This window comes from Panthera tigris, chromosome D1 (genome assembly GCF_018350195.1).
Source record: "Panthera tigris isolate Pti1 chromosome D1, P.tigris_Pti1_mat1.1, whole genome shotgun sequence".
Classification (NCBI taxonomy): Eukaryota; Metazoa; Chordata; class Mammalia; order Carnivora; family Felidae; genus Panthera; species Panthera tigris.
The window spans coordinates 44,431,153-44,451,337 of record NC_056669.1 but is presented as its reverse complement, the minus strand read 5'-3'; the positions used below and the strand labels follow the sequence as shown (position 1 = coordinate 44,451,337).

At 39.1% G+C, this 20,185-nt stretch overlaps 1 protein-coding gene across 1 annotated transcript in view; it reads right to left on the bottom strand.

Moving 5' to 3' along the window:
• Window positions 1–20,185, bottom strand: part of RAB38 (RAB38, member RAS oncogene family) — a 57,101-nt gene that overhangs the window by 22,879 nt on the left and 14,037 nt on the right. The window contains exon 2 of the mRNA XM_042958734.1: window positions 11,246–11,526. Within this exon, the coding sequence (XP_042814668.1) occupies window positions 11,246–11,526 (281 nt within the window). The remainder of the gene's footprint in view (window positions 1–11,245; window positions 11,527–20,185) is intronic.

Below are 20,185 nucleotides of genomic sequence, written 5' to 3'. Positions count from 1 at the left end.
GTGTCAAAGATGGCAAACAAGACACATCAAAGAAGGTAAATGACCACAAAACAGGAACAAACAAAATCAATACCGAAAAATAATGAAGTAACACAGGGAGGGAGAAGACAAACATGTCTTAGTAACAAAACCTCTACAGACACAAGGAAGCAACACTTCCCAGAACGTTCTGACAGTGGTTCTGACAGAAGAGACACAGCTTTTGCCTGTTGGTTGTCTTTTTCAAAGTAGAAAGCTGGTATGGAAAGCACCAGGCATATCCAGAATCAATCAGACCTGAGTTTAAGTCCCAGCTCTGAGACTCACTAGTTGTGTGACTTTGGGTAAGTTACTTAAATCCCGTTGTGCTGTAGTTTCCACATAATAAAATGAGGATAAAATAACCCTAATTTTAAAAGAAACTATAATGAGTTAAATTATATAATGACTAAACTTGAGTCAGAAATGAAGTAGATAATCAGCAAAAAGGTCAAAGAGCACGGGTACCTTCCAGTTAAACATGGCAGACTGAGGGAATAGGTTTATTCCCTATCCTTGCCAAAACACTGAAAACAAATGATTTGAAAGAAATAAAACATTTCAATTAGCATCTCAAGAACTAAAAGAATGAGAAAATATGCAGCAGCATTCAAGAGATTTCAACACATGTTTAGAAATCAGAACACAATGGAGAATAGTAGTGGATTTATAAAAACTATTCAAAGATCCCTTTGAATAGAGGGATCTGGGTTCTAATTCTGACTCTGCCACTTGCTAACCATATGATCATGGGTAAATCATTTGACGTCTCTAAGCCTCAGCTCCTTAATTTGTAAAACATGCATAACACTATGTGGTTCATGAGGGTTTGTGAGAAGTAAATGAAACAAATAAAGCACTTAGGACAAGGCCTGGGAATAAGAGTATGAGTGTGTTTCATAAATATAAACTATGATTCTTAATAATAAGATTCTTTGTGGTTTCGTATTGACAAGTTTCTGATTACTGTAAAGCTACTAACTGCAGTAGTGACATGTTCTCACTTAAGATATCTTAAGAGTAAAGATGAAAAGCTTGTCTTTGCTTTTAAGAACACCCAGAATCTCCTAACAGTGGCTTCTAAAGACCCTCTGCGTGGCACCCCTTAAAAAGGAGTTCCTCTCACGAGTCCCCTTTCAATCTTCCTTTGGGGACTCTCTCATCCTTGGTGACACACAACAAACATCAAGGAAGCTGTCTCACTCTCAGGCACAGATAACAGCCTTTCCTTCAAGTGTTCCTACACCTCGCATAGACGCCACCAATTTTTACAGAAATTCATACTGCATTATAATTATTTGTTTATATGAGTTTGCCTCTAGGAGACTGGGAAGTTCTTAATGGGAAGAATCTATGCCCTTTATGATCAGTGCCCCAGTGGTTGGCAAAGTGCCTACCTGAACACACACATAGTAGCTATTCAAGGAATACTTCAGGAATGAATGAATGAATGAATGAGTGAGTGAACGAACAAAGTATAACACAATGCATCTCAACCAAGGTGCATACCAACATCACCAAAGACCGTTTTCTAAAAACATACATTTATGCACCTCCAGACACCTCAGAGCAGGGCTGAGCCATGTGGAATCTTAGCAAGCTCTTCAGGAGTTCCTGATGTACAACTTTTCAAGAATCATTGTCACTGGATAGAGTTCTGGACTAGATCTGAAGTCTGGGCCTGGTTTCTCCAAAGCCTCTCTGGAACTCCATTTTATGAATAGTAAGAAAAGGCCAATATGCTAGCCATTGTGCATGGCTCAAATGACAGGAGCTGAACAAAAGGAGAGATGCATGTAAACAAGATGATGGGAATTTCAATGAGGAAAAGATACTAAATTCTGGTCCTGGGGTGTGAAGGAGGAATAAGCCAGATAATAAGATCCACAGGCTAATGGGAGATTCTTGCGGGATGCTGTGCGGTGTTACCAGGAAAAGAATTCTGCAGTTCCCAGTTTAGGGCCCAAGGCATTAGGGGGGATATTTCCCTCATCTTCATTTCTTTCTCTGCTCCCCCCTCCACACTGCAGGGCACTGCAACCTCCCTGCTGTGCAAAGGATCTATAAAGGTTTCTGGATGAAAGCAGTTATGTAATGTGGAGTCCTCCTGGGAAATATAGTAGTAAATTAATTTTTCTCCTTCTGCACAGTTCTCTAAGGACAGAAATACCCCCATAAAGGGTAGGAAAAAGAATAATAGGGTAAAAGAATCTTCTGAAAGAGTCCTTGAGAAGCAGTGTAGCAAACAATTCTGTTCCATCCAATAACCACTGACCAAATGACCACTATGGATGTGCAAGCCACTGAGCTGGTGGCTGCCCAGGAAGATTTCACAGTGCAGTACAGAGGGCAGGCTCACAAAGAAAGAATCTTGACACAATTGTGATAAGAAACAGGAGAGACTACCTGAGGGTTGGTAACCAATAGCACTTGAGTCAAGTTCTGAAGGAAGAATGAGAGGGAGGTGAATAACTGTAAGAAGCATGTCCCAGACAAAGGGAAAAGCAAGATGTGAACAGGGGATGTGAAGCAGTTCAGTAACATTAGGGATAAATGGAAGGACAAAAAAGGGGCAAGAAAGAATCTCACTGTGGGTTTTCTATGCTCAGGAACAAGGGATTTCTGAAGGGTGAGTAACCTAGTTATAAGGGTGCATGGCTTAGATGTCCAGGTGGATGTGAGGTCTCCACATCAGATGATCTGACTGGCAGAAAAGCCAATGAATTCAGTTTCAGATGTGTTGGGTTTGAAGAGTTGTCTGGGTGAAATCCAGGTAGAGACCCAGAAGGATATGGAAGTCTGAAGTTTGGGAAAGAAGTCATGGTTAGAGATCAAGATCCAGGAGGAAAGCTGACTCCAGAAACATAAATCAATGAGCATGGCTGTGCTCCAATAAAACTTTATTTACAAAATAGGAGGTAGGCTATATACTTGGGCTGCAGGCTATAGTTCGCTGATCCCTGTTCCAAGGTGTCTAAATTTGAATCGAAAAGTAGGGCCTACAGAAGATTCTTGAATTATCAAAGTGATCCCTTGGGTAGATTGAGTTTTTAGCACCATGCAGTACAGACTATCATAAGCAAAGTGTGGAAATAGACTATTAAAACTGTCCAAATGTCAGACAGGAAGGACCTAAGCTTTATGAAATGAAAATTTAAAACATGCAGGAGAGAAGGACATATGGAACACCTTGCCCCCTGCACACCAAGCTGTGACTATATCCTCTGAGGATCCACATCTACTTTCCTACGACATTTTAGTCATAGTTGGATCTCAGATTCTCTAGAAAATTTTAAGCACAGACTAGAAAACCTCTAGAGAACCAATTTGGCTAAAGATAAAAATCAAAACATTATTATTAATTTACATTGATTCACAAGCAGGTGAGTAGCTTGAGTTTCAGGCTCTGGCACTTAAGCTCTTCTCAACTTCAAGAAAAAAGTCGCTTTTTTTTGTTGTTGTTGTTGTAGGGCATTAAGAATCTGTCAGAAGCAGTGATTCCAATGGTTGTGCTACAGACTATTAAACATTGCCACCATTTCCTTTAAATAACATCTTCTAACTTGGCTCTGATTATAGATTCCAGATTGGGCCCTTCCTTTTATGTCCCTAACTACAAACAGCTCTAATCAGACCAGCTGAAAATACAGGGTTAAATGTGCTGGGACAAAGTAAGTGAGTGAACGCTCATCCTACAACCTCATCTAAATTCTTTGGAGACAGATGCTTAAAACCTGTAAGATCTATTTCCTATAGGAAATTCTAACATTTTAAGAATAAGAACTGGCACCTCATAACATGCTCTGAACTCAGAAAGACCTTAATATACATCATTCACAGCACAGACCTGGACAGTCACTCAATACAAATTGTATTGAATCAGTGATTGCACCAGTGACTGTCAAGAATTTTTTCATGGTTTGACATTTGAAAAATGAGAATAATCAGAGATGGCCTACTACCCAATTTAAAAATAAAAGGTTTTTTTTTTTTAAATGGTGTTCTCTACTCAATCTGCTAAAAGTGAATTAGAATAGCCATCTACCCATACCCAGATGGCATTATCTATGCATTTTCAGTTTGTATGAATGCATTATGTTTCTAAGTGTATATTTTCTAGAAGCCTATGAAATAAATCATATGTGATACTACTCTTCAGGCAGCTTCCAGAAAAACTAGCCACTTCTTAACTGCTGCATATTTTAGCTTGCAGAACAATAATAATAATAATAATAAGAGCTCAGTAAACAACAAAACACAGAAAACTTTCCTTTTAAATGAAAATTCTAGGCCAGCATTTCCTAAGCTTGTTCCACTATTTTGTTAAGTGTTCCACATGACCAAACACATTTAGGTACTGCTGCATGGTGTAGACCCCTCTTTTTTTTTTTAATGCTTATTTATTTATTTTGAGAGAAAGAGAGAGAGAGTATGAGTGCACATACATGAGTGGGGGAGGGGCAGAGAGAGGGAGAGAGAGAATCCCAAGTAGGCTCTGCGCTCTCAGGGCAGAGTTGGACGTGAGGCTCAATGTCACAAACCCACGACATCACGAACTGAGTCGAAATCAAGAGTCAGACACTTATCGACTGGGCCACCCAGGTGCTCCTCTTCTTGAAGGAGACAGCAGAAAAAGCCATCATTTTTATTTTTAGAAATCACACTGGCTATAGGGCACACTTTGATTTTGAAATGTTAACATATGAAAGAACAAAAAGAGTATGTTAGAATTAAAAAAAAAAAAAGGCAGTAGTGGGGCACCTGGGTGGCTCAGTTGGTTGAGCGTCCTACTTGGGCTTAGGTCATGATCTCACAGCTTGTGAGTTCAAGCCCCGCATCAGGCTCTGTGCTGACAGCTCAGAGCCTAGACCCTGCTTCAGATTCTGTGTCTCCCTCTCTCTCTCTGCCCTTCTCCACTTGTGCTCTGTCTCTCTCTCTCTCTCTAAAAAATAAACATTGAAAAAAATTTTAAAGGCCGTAGTTATACAGTTTTAGGAAAGTCACTCAAGTCTCAACTTTTTTTTTTCTTTAAAATGGTAATAATAATAATGCCTACTCTGTAGGCTCATGAGAAGGATTGAATGAGTGCATTTGCATGAAAATCTCCACATGAAGCTCACATATAGAAAACAGCAAGAGATAGGGCCACAGTTCTTCCTGGAGATTCAGAATGCACATTAGAATATCAAAGTCCTAAGAAGTCCTGCAGCAAGGGAAGCAGTTATTCAGGCTGGATTTCTCAAACATATTCAACCATGTATATTAATCCAGGTTCTCAGTTGTAAGACACAGAATCTGAAGTGCCAAATACGGAATAGTGTATTCAAGAGATATTGTGTAGCTTGTACATTTATTCAGCAGTCTTATGAAATAGGCTCAAGCCTAAGCTTCCAGAAACTCAAGCCCTACATAAAAAAGGCCTGATAAGGACACAATGCCAGCCACTAATGAGCACTGCGTCCCATAATCTGTGAAGCTTCGAGGAACTGAACTTGAATGCAACTGTCCCTGGGGCCAGCAGTGATTATCTTTCTGGGTCAAACATAGGACCCTGAAAATTCTGCTGTCTCCCAAGGATGGAGTCCTGCTCTGCCTCCACCCCCCTCTCCACCACCAAAAAATTGATTTTACATTGTACCCTCTTCCTCTAGTTGCCCACTTCTCCATCAGTATGATTGGTGGAGGGGCTCCTGGGTGGCTCAGTTGGTTAAGCGTCTGACTCTTGGTTTTGGCACAGGTCATGCTCTCATGGTTTGCCTCTGTGTTGACAGTGCAGAGCCTGCTTGGGATCCTCTCCCTCCTCTCTCTCTCTCTGCCCCAACCCTGCTCATGCTCTCTCTCTTTCTCTCTCAAAATAAGTATTATTGGTGGAATCTAGGTCACATGCCTGTGATCTGGCTGCAAAGAAAGCAAAAGAAGAAAGTTCTATGGGTTCTTCCTGAGAAGGTAAGCCTGCTATGGCTGGGGGTTCCCCTAAAGATAGCAAACATGTGTAATAACTGCTAGAAATCCAAAATACATGAAAAACATCCATTACACTGAGGAAAACCTACTCCTCCCTGTAAGAAATTAATATGATCTTATAGAGAACACTTCTGAGTATACTCCCTCTCTCAGAAGGACAAATACCAACATTTTTCTTTTTAACTGCAGGGAAGAGACCAAAATTGAGTGGAGTTTAATGTAAGAAAATTTCTTCCTGGGGAACCCAGTGATTTTAGAACATTCTAAGAAAGAGAGTGGGCCTAAAATGGAGCTATACATAGGATAGGAACAGCCATGGAAATCTGCCAGGAGTAGGGCATGAGGTGGAGGGGAGCATGAGTCAGGAGCACTGAAGTTCTTTCTGTGACTTTGGTTCCTGTCACCACCATTGGATAGATATTACTTGCTCCACTATTTCCCATCTACCCAGGAATTTTCCTGGTCTCCTGTTTCTAAACACAGCCATGTGTGAACCACTGCACCATAAAAGCAGGATGGGACAGCCTGTAAAGAGCTAAGATATAGAAGCATACCCTTCCACCAAGTGCAGTTGTTGTGTGCATCAGAGCTAAGTACAGACGGTGACATCCAGACCAGAGGATGGGTTGTGCAAACAGATAACAGAGATGTTATGTTTGAGGGGTAGGTGTGGTGTGTATATGTGATCAGACATAACATATACATTATGTCACTTAATGTTCTTGACAACCCTAGAAGGTAAGTGGGTGTGGCCAGAAAGTGAATCCAAAAGAAGCAACTGGTGGAGATTCAGGTAATGGGCACCAAGAATAGACGAGGTAAATGGCTCAACAGGTAGCAGGGCCCCATCAGCCAGTGAGAAGGGCCCAGAAGTTAGGACTGCCAACTCTGGGGATGCTCCAACAAGAACAGACCAAGGCTCTCATCGTAAAGAGACAAATCTACCAAAACATATTATAGAGACTGGGCTTAGGCACAAGGGTGCATAAAATAGACATTAGTAGAGTTAAGATCTGATGTGGACAGTGAGATGTACTAGAGCTCCTGATCTATATGGTGACCATGTAAATTCAAATTACAAACCAAGAATGGGTTGTTCCAATAATCATGCCAGGACAGCAGTATAAACCAGGAACACCCTTGGAAAATGGGACATGTAATCACCCCCAATTATATATTATCTGGTCCTAGTGAATCCACAGGTAGAATTCAAGTAAACATGGCTGAGAAAAAAAAAAAGAATATAAAGGTTGAAAACTAAAGAAAACTCAACTTATTCACAACAGTTTTTCTTTTTATTCCTCTGGTTTTAATATTTGAAGAAATGGTGTAAAAAGATCATAGATGCTAGCATACACCTAATTTTTTCTCTCTTAAATCACAGCCAGAGGCTACCATGAGTGTTCCAGCAATAGCAGTGAGACATAAAAACTCTTATGGAAAATTATTCTACAAGACTGAAGAGCAAAAGGGCAAATTTCCCTCAGCAGCAAGGTCAGCATCAAGATGGAGGCTAGTCCCAGTGACTTTTCAAACAACCTGTTAGTTTCAGCTTTAGAAATGGCCAAGCTGCAGGACTGCTACAAGATGTGGCCATGGCGACAAAGCCAAAGGTCATGGCCTTTGGTCCATCAGAAGTTTTAGAGTCATAAAAAAGGAAATCAGTTGTTTATCACCAGACAGATCATGACATCCCACAAAAGGATTCTAATTGTTAGTAGATTCACTTTCTAAGACAAAGATCTCTATAGGAAATGTTCCCTGCCCCCAAATGTTGTAATCAAAGAATAAATGGATCGCAGTTCCACATGCTGCCATCTTGTCTTTGGGTAGACAGTTTGATCTGGGCCTCTATTTTGTAAATGCTGTAATACTATCCTCAGAAATTAAGCAGAGCTTTATCAGAGATCATTTAAAAACGACTTTTTGAGCAGTTTGACACTCCAGCATCAATGCTGCAGTATTGTTCCTGAGATGCTAGATATTAACTTTGAATACTAACCTGGCACTGGGAAGACATTTTCATTATTAAGACATTTGGGACAATTTCAATAGCAGTATGTTTGGAGGGAAGAAGGCATTGAGTGCAATACAATGAGGCCTTGTACCCTCTTTAGCATTTCAGCACACTTTAGGCTTGTGAAATCCCTCCACCCTCTCTCTGTACAAAGCTTCTCTTCAAAGTTTACACTGGCAGGGATTTGGAGGATTAAAAATCCAGTATCTAAGTACAGTGGGTCAGTCAGGCCTTAAGTTAATGAACCTCATGCTCTTAAGCAGAGTTTGACTGCCATGGTGGAACAAGAAATGTCAAAGTGAGGTTAAAGAAAATGTCCAGAAGGTCCTTTGGTCTACAAGCAATTTCAGCCCTCCTCACAAACTCATAGGTCTTTTCCTTTCCTTTCTTTTCTTTTCTTCTTTTTCTATTTTATTTATTTATTTATTTGTTTTGCTAACACTTTTCCCCATATACCATCTTATGTGTTTATATTTTATTGTTATCCATGAGGTCAGGATTCTGTCTTTTTTATGCATTTCTGTATTCCCAGTGTCTGGTACATAACACGTGTTCAATAATATTTGTTAAATGAATGAATGAATGAATGAATGAATGAATGAATGATGGAAGACTCCCTCATCATATATATGAGTCATTCATTCTAGTTTGCCCTTCAAATGGAAAGTAACCTATTGGGAAAAGGAGTTCTCTAAAATCTTACTTTTCTACCCCTGTACCTGGAGTTTTGAGCAGGAAAGCAATTATTTTGAAAGAAAGGAATCTGAAGGAAAATGCAGAAGTTGTAGAGTGAAACTGAGGATAGGGCTAAGGAATAAAGAGAATAGGTGAATTCACACACATTTTGGAATTTAAAAAGAAAACAGCAATATCAACATCCAAAAATAAAACTATAAAAAATGTCATATTTCTTTAATTTGTGTAATTTAATCAGACCTGTGAGTTTTGCTCTGCATCTCTCTCTTTACAATAATTCATCAAACAAACCAACCAAAAAGGTTCACTGACAAGTAGAGTAGAAAGGCAGTAGAAAATGATGGATACTGTGGCCTGAATTAAAAGATAATCCCAAGAAATAAGGGAAACAAAAGGTTTTGGAAGAAAAGACAAAATAGCACACCGTGGCTCCAAGGAAGGCAAAAATGCCAGGCACTGAGAAGTAGCAACTTCCCAAAACAGGCCAGCTCAGAGACACCACTCTCATTGAGACTCTCCAGGACATGAGGGGAACAAAGGAACATCCCAACTAGGACAGAAAAAGTGGCACCACCACCCTCTTCTCCATCTCTACCATCCCCCAACCCACTCAGTTGCTTAACAACTGCTGGTATTCAGATTTCAGTGAGGGGCACCTGGGTGACTCAGTTGGTTAAACATGTGACTCTTGGTTTCAGCTCAGGTTATGATCTCTCGATTCATGGGATCAAGCCCCACATTGGGCTCTGTGCTGACAGCGTGGAGCGTTCTTGGGCTTTTCTCTCTCCCTCTCTCTCTGTCCTTCCCCCGCCCTCTCCCTCTCTCTCTCAAAATGAATAAATAAAGTTTTAAAAATAAATAAATGAATTTCAGTGATAGTCTCAACTCAGGTTTTTCTTTCCAATCCCTATAGCCTTCACCTTCGTTCAAAGCCTTGCCATTTTCCCACAGGAATTCAATCACTACTACGTTACTCTGTCTCCAGGTTGACCTGCCTCCAGTCTGTCTTGCCCTAGTCCCCGAGGAAAATCTGACCATTCTTCTCTCCAGCATGAAACAGGTCTCAGACTCCTCCTCAGCCTATTTGAATGATGTCCACTAAAGTTATATTTTCAAACCATTCTCTAGTGATTGCACAAATGTTCACAATAAGGCCTTACTGTGATTTCCATAAGTACAGAGACAATGCCTATCTTATTCATAGTTGAATCCCAAACAACCAGCACAGTGCCTGTGCTCCACTCCCTAAGTATTTATTTTGTGTTTTTCACAAATAAATAAAATGGGAAAATTATGATATAAAACTAAGCAGAATGCAATCCTAATAATGTAAAATATATGTATACATTTATTTGTAAAATATATAAATATTATACAAATATATATTATAAAATATAATTTATAAATATAAAATATATAAAATGTTTCATATATTTTATACTTACATTTTTAACATATATGTAAACTTACAATATGTTATATTAATTTATGTATTTTTTCACTTTCAAAATTTACCATAAAAGCTTTTTTTTTTTCTCTCTCTGATACTGAGATACAAAAATATAAGCAAAAACAAAAGGGAGTAAAGCAAAAACCATGCATCTGACAGATGAGATAGCAGCATGGGGCATTATGGGAACAATAATATCCTTATCACACCACATTGGGTTCTTCATCTTCCAGCCCTGACTCTGCCCCACTCCCTGCTACTCCTCCACCACCTGAAGAGTGAGCAGTGCCAAACCACACGATGTTCTTCACAGCGATACTTGCTAACTACTTTCTCACTCCACTCTTCCAGTATTCCCAATGTGGTAGTTCTGCGTTCCTGCCATCTTTTCATTTCTAGGGCAAAGCACCATGCCTGGCATACAGAAGAACATATTAAATATTGATGGAATAAATTAATTAATACATGGATAAGGCAGTGACACTGAATGCAAGGCCCATTTCTTTCATTCACTCTAAAATCATACTTACCTAACAGGGTTGTTATTGAGGACTAAATGAGAAAATGCACGTAAAACATGCCTGACATATAATAAGCACTCACTAAACAAACAGTTATTAACTATTATTACTGTGACCATGTACAAGTTGCTTTTTGCTCTCTTAGCCAAAATCATCTTTTTAAAAAAATTTTTAAGGTTTATTTATTTTTGAGGGAGACAGAATGAGAGCGGGGATTGAGGGAGGGGCAGAGAGAGGGGGAGACACAGAATCTGAAGCAGGCTCCAGGTTCTGAGCTGTCAGCACAGAGTCCGATGTGGGGCTTGAACTCAAGAACCACAAGATCATGACCTGAACTGAAGTCGGACACTTAACCGACTGAGCCACCCAGGTGCCCCTGCCAAAATCATCTTAAATTGTGGATAGTAATTTCTGCCCTGCCAACTCATCTTCCTGAGATGAGAAAGAGCTTAAAACAATCTGGGAAATACAAATCACTAAACAAACACATATTATCATCATAATGATGATGATAATGATTATATGATTATTGTCTTTGTGAATCTTGCCTAATAGGTTTCCCCTTTAAGGTCACATTACCTTGGCTGATGTTTCAAACCATCCTACGAAACCATGCTCCTTGCAGAACTGATCCATCTTGAGGCCATTGTTCGTGAGCACATCCTTCCCCTGGTCACATTTGTTGGCCAACAAAACCACTGAAACTGGTTTGCCATTAGGAAGACTTAACTTTGAGTCCAAATCATTTTTCCACTTTGTCACTGCTTCAAATGTAGCTGGCCTGGTGACATCGAAGACAATAAATGCGCCCATAGCTTCTCTGTAATAGACCCTTGTCATATTTCCAAATCTTTCTTGACCTATCACCAAAAAGAAAGAGAAATCAAAAACTCATTACAATTGTAAACTGAATCATATACTGGAACCTCTCAAGGTGTCCAGTGTGAGCAGATCCCTCACTAAAGTGCTTCACTACTTATCTTTAAAGAGTGAGCTAAGTACACAATCAGTATGATGTAGGTAGTGAAACCAGAGTTCCAGAGCAGAATTTATGACCAAAATTGACTGGGATTTCAGCTAATTAACAAAATGGAATGAATCTTATTGGTTGTCACTCTATCCACTAGCAGTAGCTGAAGACAGGAGCTAATGAAGGGTGGGTTTATATTTTTTGAACCCAAAACTCCAGAAGTGTATGGCCAAAGGCCTTTTATTCTGATTTGGTCATTTATTCATGTGAAGAGTCTTATAAAGTTATAAAAATTAAAATAAAGCGAGGTGTGTATTTAATAAGCCAACTTCTCTCAAAAAGAATAAAATGCCGGAACTGGCCTATATCTAAGGACATATAGGTCAACAATTTTAAAAACACTTTACATTTAACTCTGAGTACAAGATGTTGTGATGGTGAGTTTTAATTCAAGTTAAAAAACTCTTTTGTAGGTTGTGATATTCACATGGGCATTAGCATTGCAGATTTGAAGAGGAAATGATACATAGCACTAGTGAAAATGGATGCAGGTCAAGGGTTCCGCCCTAATGGTCCTATAGTGTGTGAGCCTGTGTGCTCACGCATGTATCACTGGAAAGAAGAGCATTCGGTAGGGGCCAGCACATGATGATCCTAAAACATTCCTTACATGGGTTTCACCACAGAAGCTTTGTTTTCTTCCCCATAGTTGTCTAGTCAATCAAAGAAAGAGGTATAATACTCTTCATATGACACACAACCCACAGATGAACTTTCATTTCTCCCAAATGAGTTTTAAATTTCTTTTATTTTCTTTCTTTTTTTAGTTCCTAATGCAAACAGTGATCTCCTTTGATACTGCTCAGGGTGGCCATGACATTTCAGGAAGAGAGGGGAAAAAAAGGCTTCTGTGATCATTTGGGACTCTGAAGGCCTCTAGGCTTTGCACAGTTGTCTTATGATCCCTTTCAGGGAACTAATCAGATGAAAAGCAAAGTCATGGGTTATTCAATAATCTGCTTGTCCAGAGATTTTCATAATAGAGTAAGGAGGTCCTGAAGAAGAAAGATTTTTACATTTAAAATTTATGGCAAAGGGTCACTTTTAAGACTAATGCAAAAAAACAATGTATAGGCTTAACACCTTTATAGGAATTCAAAAAGGAAAATCTGTATGTATGTGTGTGTGTGTTTGAGTTCATGAGGGTATGTGTGCCAGATCAGAAACAAAGAGAAAAAAGTGATCTTTGTACACTGAGGTCACTGGGCTGGTGGACTTGAAAAGTTTATATTTCCGGTGATCTGATAAGAGGTCACATTCAGAAAAGGGCATTTCTAGCACTCACATTTTATCCTTCCTTTGTCAGCTGATAGCTCTCTCTCTGCTGTTTTTTATTAAAAGAATGAGAACCATGTGACTTTTCATGAATCCCTACGAATGGCCAATATTGAGACCTGAGGAGAGTATCATAGGTAACTTACTTAAAAAAAAAAAAAAAAAAAAAAAAAAAGACCATAGTTCAAAAACTCCCTGTGGGGTTAGATCACTCATTGAACATACATTTACTGGATAGCTAATACAGTCCAGGCTCTGTACTTTGTGCTGGAAATACATAATTTTTTGCCCTTGAACTGCTAAACTAAGAAGTGTCATACTGGATGCTTGCACTAAAAATGATCCAATTCAGCAGGTAGGTTCTCCTTTCTCTTAGATTCTACACACACATCCATAGCCCTGTTGATGTGACTCATGATTCAATGTTCAGCTTCCAGGAAAGTTAAATGACAAAGCAATCAACTGAACCACAAAAGTTAATACGATGGCTGCAGTAATAATTTGGAAAACCTTGCGGCAGAAGGCAGTAAATTAAATGGTCAGAAGACACCGGTCTTCATTTTAATCACTGGTTACCAGTGCAGCCTTAGACAAATGTATTCCTCTTCGTAAGACTACGTTTTCTCACCTGTGCTTATTATTGTATGTCAGGCATGTTTTACGTGCATGAATTTGTTTTGGCTGACCTCCTAGGTCCCTCGCTGCTTTCCTGCTTCTAGAGTTAAAATATTCCTAGTAAATTAATGCGTGGCCCTCTGTCCCAACGGCCTTAAGTGGTCCATTTGGTGTCACAGACTCATCTAAAAATATACACAAGCAATACAGTCATAATGTTTATTTAATGGATTTTCACTTGGTAATTAATACTCTATAGATGTTCTCAGTGCACATAATCAAGCTGTGAATCTTCTACACAGGCATAGAAACAAGAGGAGGAAGTGTGTTGGGTTTTCTGTTAAACTGGGCACATCCATTTACCACTCCACTACTAACCAACCAGCTCTGTGACCTCAGATTAGTCACCGTACCATTCTGAGCCTCAGCTTTCCTCATTGGTAAAATAGGGAAATGGGATTGGATACCGGAAACTAAATTCGTTATTGCCTCTGGCAACCCCTCTAATCAACCTCCTCAGATGCAGGCAACCAGCTCTCCACCTCCTACTCCCTCTGTGTTCCCGCCAGTTCTCAGCATCACTAGTAATATTGTGCCCCAGAGCGGTACCTTCAAGTCATCTGACTCTTTCTTCGCCTCTCTGTCCAAAGGGTCTCCAACATTCTACCAATGCTTCTGTTTCAGAAGCAGCCCCTGATCAGTCCTCTTCCCCATCAGCACTGCTACTGATCTTAAAATAAATATAAATATAAACATAGGTCTTCAGACATTCTGGCAGCATAAGGGATCACCAGACGGGCATACACAGGAAGGAAATGAAGTCATTATCTTAAAGAGCTATCTGCACCCCCCTGTTCATTGCAGCATTGTCCACAAGGAATGAGACATGGCAACCTCGTAAGTGTCTACCAGTGAATGAATGAATGAATGAATGAAGAAAACGTGGTATATGCATACAGTGAAATATTATTCAGCCACAAAAAAGAAGGAAATTCTTCCTTTTGCAACAACATGGCAAATGCTATGAGAACATTATGGTAAGTGAAATAAGTCAGACAGAGGAAAAAAATACTATATCATCTCATTTATATGTGGAATCCAAAAAAGTCAAACTTGTAGAAACAGAGAGTAGAAAGGTGGTTGCTGAAGTCTGAGAGTGGGAGAAACGGGGAGATGTTGGCCAAAGGATATAGACCTCCAGTTATAAGATAAATAAGTGGTGGGATCTAATATATAGTATGATGATTATAATTAATAATACTGTATCATGTGTATAAAGTTGCTAAAAGAGTAGTTCTTACATGTTCCCACCACAGACAAAAAAAAAGGGAATTATGTAAGGTGATGGAGGTGTTCATCTTATCGTAGTAATCATTTTGAAATATATAAATATATCAAGCCATCATGCTGTACAGCTTAAATTTACACGTTATATGCCAATTATATTTCAATAAAGCAGGAAAGAAAATGCATCTTAGGTATTTATAGAACACCCATTCCTGGGCCATGTTCTTCAGAGATTCTTACATGGCAGTTTTATATGGGGCCCAGGAATCTGTCTTTTTAAGCAGTCCCTAGGTGAAATCTTAAAACCATTTCTGTATTAATCCACTTTCAAAATGTAAACATTACCATTATGCTCTATTGCTTTAGCCCTTCAGTGCCTCTTACATGCTTAAAAACAGACACCTTTATTAAAACTGCAGATAAGGCGACTTTGGCTCCAACCACCTTTCCAAACTCTCCTCCTGTCACTTTCTTCAAGTGCTCCATGGCGAAGCCACACTAGAGTACTTACTCTTTCTAAAACACATCCTCCATTACTCCCTGGATTTTTCTTTCCTTTTTATATCTCTATTCCCAAAACCTGAATTCCTTCCCCATCTTTCTTCCTCTCACTCTGTCCAATGAAATCCTGTACATCCTATAATTGTGCCCTGAAATGCCATTACAGTTCTGCAACCTTCCCTGGCCTCCCAACTTTTTCATGACCCTGTAGCATTTTCTTTACCTGACATCATTTACATTTATTATGCTATATATTCATGCTTCAGTCTCCACTACAGCACTGTAAAATCTTGAAGAGCAAGTTGATCATATTTTGATCTTATAAATCTGAGGCCTATTTTCCACCTATTTGATATAGTAAAAACTCAAGATACTCTTGCAGAAATAAGCTAAAATTAAAGTTCTTTCTTCCTCTAAAATACAACATCATCGTATATTCATGAACGAGTGCTGTGTACTAACACACTTGCTCTATATTATACTCTCATTTCCAGTAAATAATCGAAAGATGTTCATTGATGGAGAAAATTAACATTATTCTAACAGGGCTAGGTGCATATCTGTTGCAACAAGTTTTAGACTGGAATGTTATGCTTTTGTAATCATTTTCATATTCTTAAGAAATTTGGAATCAATTTACTCTATTCAAAATAACATATGTTTTGGGTCATGGCACAATCCATAGAGCTAAAATTTCCTCCAAGATACAGATATGCTCTTTATTTCTAGGGAATAATAGAATGAAAAGCAGGAAGATAAAAATGAGAGTAAATATGGACCTTGCACAAGGATCTAGAGGAAAAAAAATCTATCTAATTACTGAATTTACAATAGCTTAAGCTGGTTTTGAAGAGTGAGTCAAGGAAATCTAGACTAGGATCAGAGTCTGGCTGACATCCTCGTGAGCAGGTTTTGTCCACTTTTTAAGGGCCCATCTTACCTTCTGTCCAACATTTTGAAACCGTCTCATCTTCTCTCTTCCCTACTTTGCCCCACCAAGCCAGTGACAGAAATGTAACAATCAATCACTTTTTTTCCAAGTCACCTAGGCTGATATACTGGCATTAACCATGTGTAATATTCCCTCACAAAATTGTAAGTTCCCCCTAGCCAGAACCAGGTTTAAGCACCCCCATGACAAGTGTATTGAACATTCAGTATACAGTGAGTGCTCAGTAAGGTCTCCTCACCGAGTGAAGGAATAACCCTTAATTCTTTACCTCCCCTCACCCCAGAAGATACTTGCAGGCTTAACTGGACTTTAAGGCTCACCCTCTGCCATGTCTCTTGTATTCATCATTTTCTTTCCATTCCCATCGAAACCACTCTAGTTAGGATTGCCTCACCTCCTTCATTCACTGAACAACAAAGTTTTGAATGCTTATTAATTTTCAGGCACTGTTCTAGCAACTAGAAAAGATAATTAAAGGTCTGTGTCCTAATGAATCTTACATTCTAGTGGAAAGAGATAAACAGTGGTAAGGTACACATAAAACTGCATTAGCTGGTGAAGTGTTACAGAGAAAAATAAAGTAGGAAAGGAGAAAATGGTATGTGGGAGGGAAGGCAAAGTTAAGCAGGATGGATAGTGGAGGCCCACAAAGAAGGTGTTATTTAAGTAAAGACCAAAAAGAGGTAAAGGAGAAAGCCATATGGATATTTAGAAGAGGGTTTTAGACAGAACAGCACAAAGACTCTGAAGCAAGTATTCAGAGAAGAACAAGGAGTCTGCATTGGAGAGGACTGAGCAAGGGGAAGAGTAGTGTGCAGTGAGATGGGCAGATCTCAGGGTCCAAACTGGAAACAATTTCAGGCCATTATAAGAAGGTTGCCTTTTATCCTGCATGAGAGAGGGAAGCACTGAAGGATTGTGAGCAGTTGAGAAACATCAACGAGCAGGAGTAAATGGATAGTATGGCTGCTGCATTAAGGAACGACCTATGGGGGTCAAGGTTGGAAGTGAGGAGACAGGCAAGAAACAATAATTTGGACCAACATGGTGATGGTGAAGGGTGGTAAAGATTGCTGGCTTCCTGGGTATATCTGGAAATTGAAATGATAGAGGAGATGTATAGTATGAGATGATGCGAGCAGGACTCCAGAACTTTTGGCTGAAAAAAATGGAAAGTATGGAGTTGCCATTAACTGGAATGGAGAAGACTTTTGGAAGTGTAGCTTTTGTGGAAACAGGTCAGGATCTGATATGTTAGGTTTGAGATGTCTGTTAGGCAGATACGTTGAGTCGGCAGTTGTATATATAAGGCTGAAGTTTCAGGCTGTGGTCAGGGCTAGATATTGAACTTGTACTTTAATTTCTATACACCTCTTCCAAATTCACCTTCCAAGGCTCTGTTTTCACCCTATCATTTTCCTAATTAAACACTTTCAGGGATCCCCTACTGCCTACAGCAGATGCCACAAACTGGATGTTGGGCTGCTAACATGTTCTGTGACCTACACAAGATTTAAGGCAATTTGGACAACTTGCCAACAGTTATAAATTGGAAGATCTCTAATAAGACAGATATTGGAATGTCTTGAAAACTCAGAATATTTAGAAATACAAGGTCTACATCATATGAGTAATGTTTAGGAGTTAGTTCATTTGAGCTGACTAGTACCAAACACCCAATTTTAAAGGGAAAATAACTTTCTGAGATGCTATGCATATCACATTGTCATATACCACAAAACTCCACCTTACATTTAAGTGTGGGTAATTATATCAATTTTATAAAAACTAACTCTAACGAAATATTTAGAATTTAATGAAATTTATGTAATTTTATTTTAAAGAAATTGTTGCTACTGATCCTTTTTTCTTATTGCAAGCCTCTTATAAATGATTACTTAGGATCCCATGTTTGCTTATTTTTGCATCAAAATACTCTTTAATGCACTTGGGCTTGTTCCAGGATATCCACCTACTGTAAATGGAATTTTGTAGAGAAACAAAATGTGATCCAGGATTACAAGGAAACTGTGTTCCTATTTCCTACAGAAACAGGGAGCAGTAGCTTGAGTGATCCTGAACTGGCAACAAACACTTCAGATAGGCCCTCGAAAGATGAGTAAGAGTTTGCCAGGTAGAAAAAAGAGTTCATTTACTCTTATCCTCTGGGCTCCTGTGGGATTTTCAAAGTTGCACACCTTGATCAAGTTAAAGGCTGATGCTCAGACTGAGCTCAAGGTCCTGCTACAACTCTGACTTGCACAGCTCTCCTAAATTCTGCTTCTTGCTTTCATTCACATTCACTCCTTGGCACCCTCCACTCCCACTGGAACATATCCATTCCCTTACTCTCTATCTAAGTCCTAACTATTCTTCGAATCTGTACAAAACCCTACCTTCTTGGAGCATTCTACTTGGCCCATACTCAACTTTCCTCCATTATACTCACATGGCACTGACTCTATCACTTGCTTGCCCACTTATGCAGGCCCTGCCTTGTACTGCTTTTGATGGGCTGCAAATTTCTGCAGTTTACGTCCCTAACTACACTGAGCTTCTTGAGCTCATTGTTGAATTACTCAAGTACTGTTCTCTACGTCTCCATAGCACACACACACTCTGAGAGGCTCCTAGGCTATGCTCACAGCAGACTCATGTGATAGAACAGAACTGTAATACAAGTACTCTTTATGTAATGAAATAACAGCTAACATCGATTTCTTATTTGTGAGCAGGAACTGCAGCAGGGAGAGGGGTGAACTAAATAAAGCAAGATCTCTGATCCAACTAATTTATTATCTATGCCTACCAAACTCCTGTTCATTCTTTTTTTTTAAAATTTTTTTAATGTTTATTTATTTTTGAGAGAGACAGAGACAGAGACAGAGACAGAGCATGAGTGGGGGAGGAGCAGAGAGAGAGGAAGACACAGAATCTGAAGCAGGCTCCAGGCTCTGAGCTGTCAGCAGAGAGACCAACAAGGGGCTCAAACCCACGAACTGTGAGATCGTGACCTGAGCTGAAGTCGGACACTTAACCAACTGAGGCACCCAGGCACCCCTAAACTCCTGCTCATTCTTAAGATTCACTTTGAAAAAACTTGTCCCCAATTCAGAACCATTGAAGCTCCTTCTGCAATTTCTTTAGTTTCCCCATAAATGATGGCTCTCCTTTCATCCTGTTACTGGTTGTCATCTCTTACAGGCAAATCCTACCTCTATTCAACAAGAAAGTAAAGTTATATGCAGTGTACTGAATTAATAAGCTAAAGCGTGAAAGAGTAAGATGACATAAAAAATAACAATTGGTTTCTCAGGTGTCCATAAACAATAACATTATAGAAAAGAAAGATGAATGAATTAGAGTGATCTGTTTTTAAATTAAATTTCAAAATATTCTCATTCAATTCTATATTTATATTTAAATTTCAGGCTGTGTATGTGGGAGAGAGAGAGAGAAACAGAGAGAGGGTCAAAGAGAGAGAGACAATTAGTGCCTTGGTATCTCAAAAAAAAATTTTTTTTGTCAGAATTTATTTTGACTGAGGTCTTAAACTACTCAGTTTAGATAAAATAACTCACTTGGATGGAGAAATAAGATCATATAGTGATAGAATGGCCAATACTGGATAGAGGGAGGGAATGAAACCAAATCACAGAAGAGAAGTTGGCATGAATGGATATAAAACAATCAGCATGCCATGTTTTTAATTAAACTAATTACAACTGAAACAAATACCTAACAAACAACCTAAAAATATCTCCACTGAATATAAGCTCAAACACATTAAGTAAAAAGGTATGTTTTGGATTACTTAGCATTTGAGATATCGCCTCTAAGTAACATTTATAGATATTTT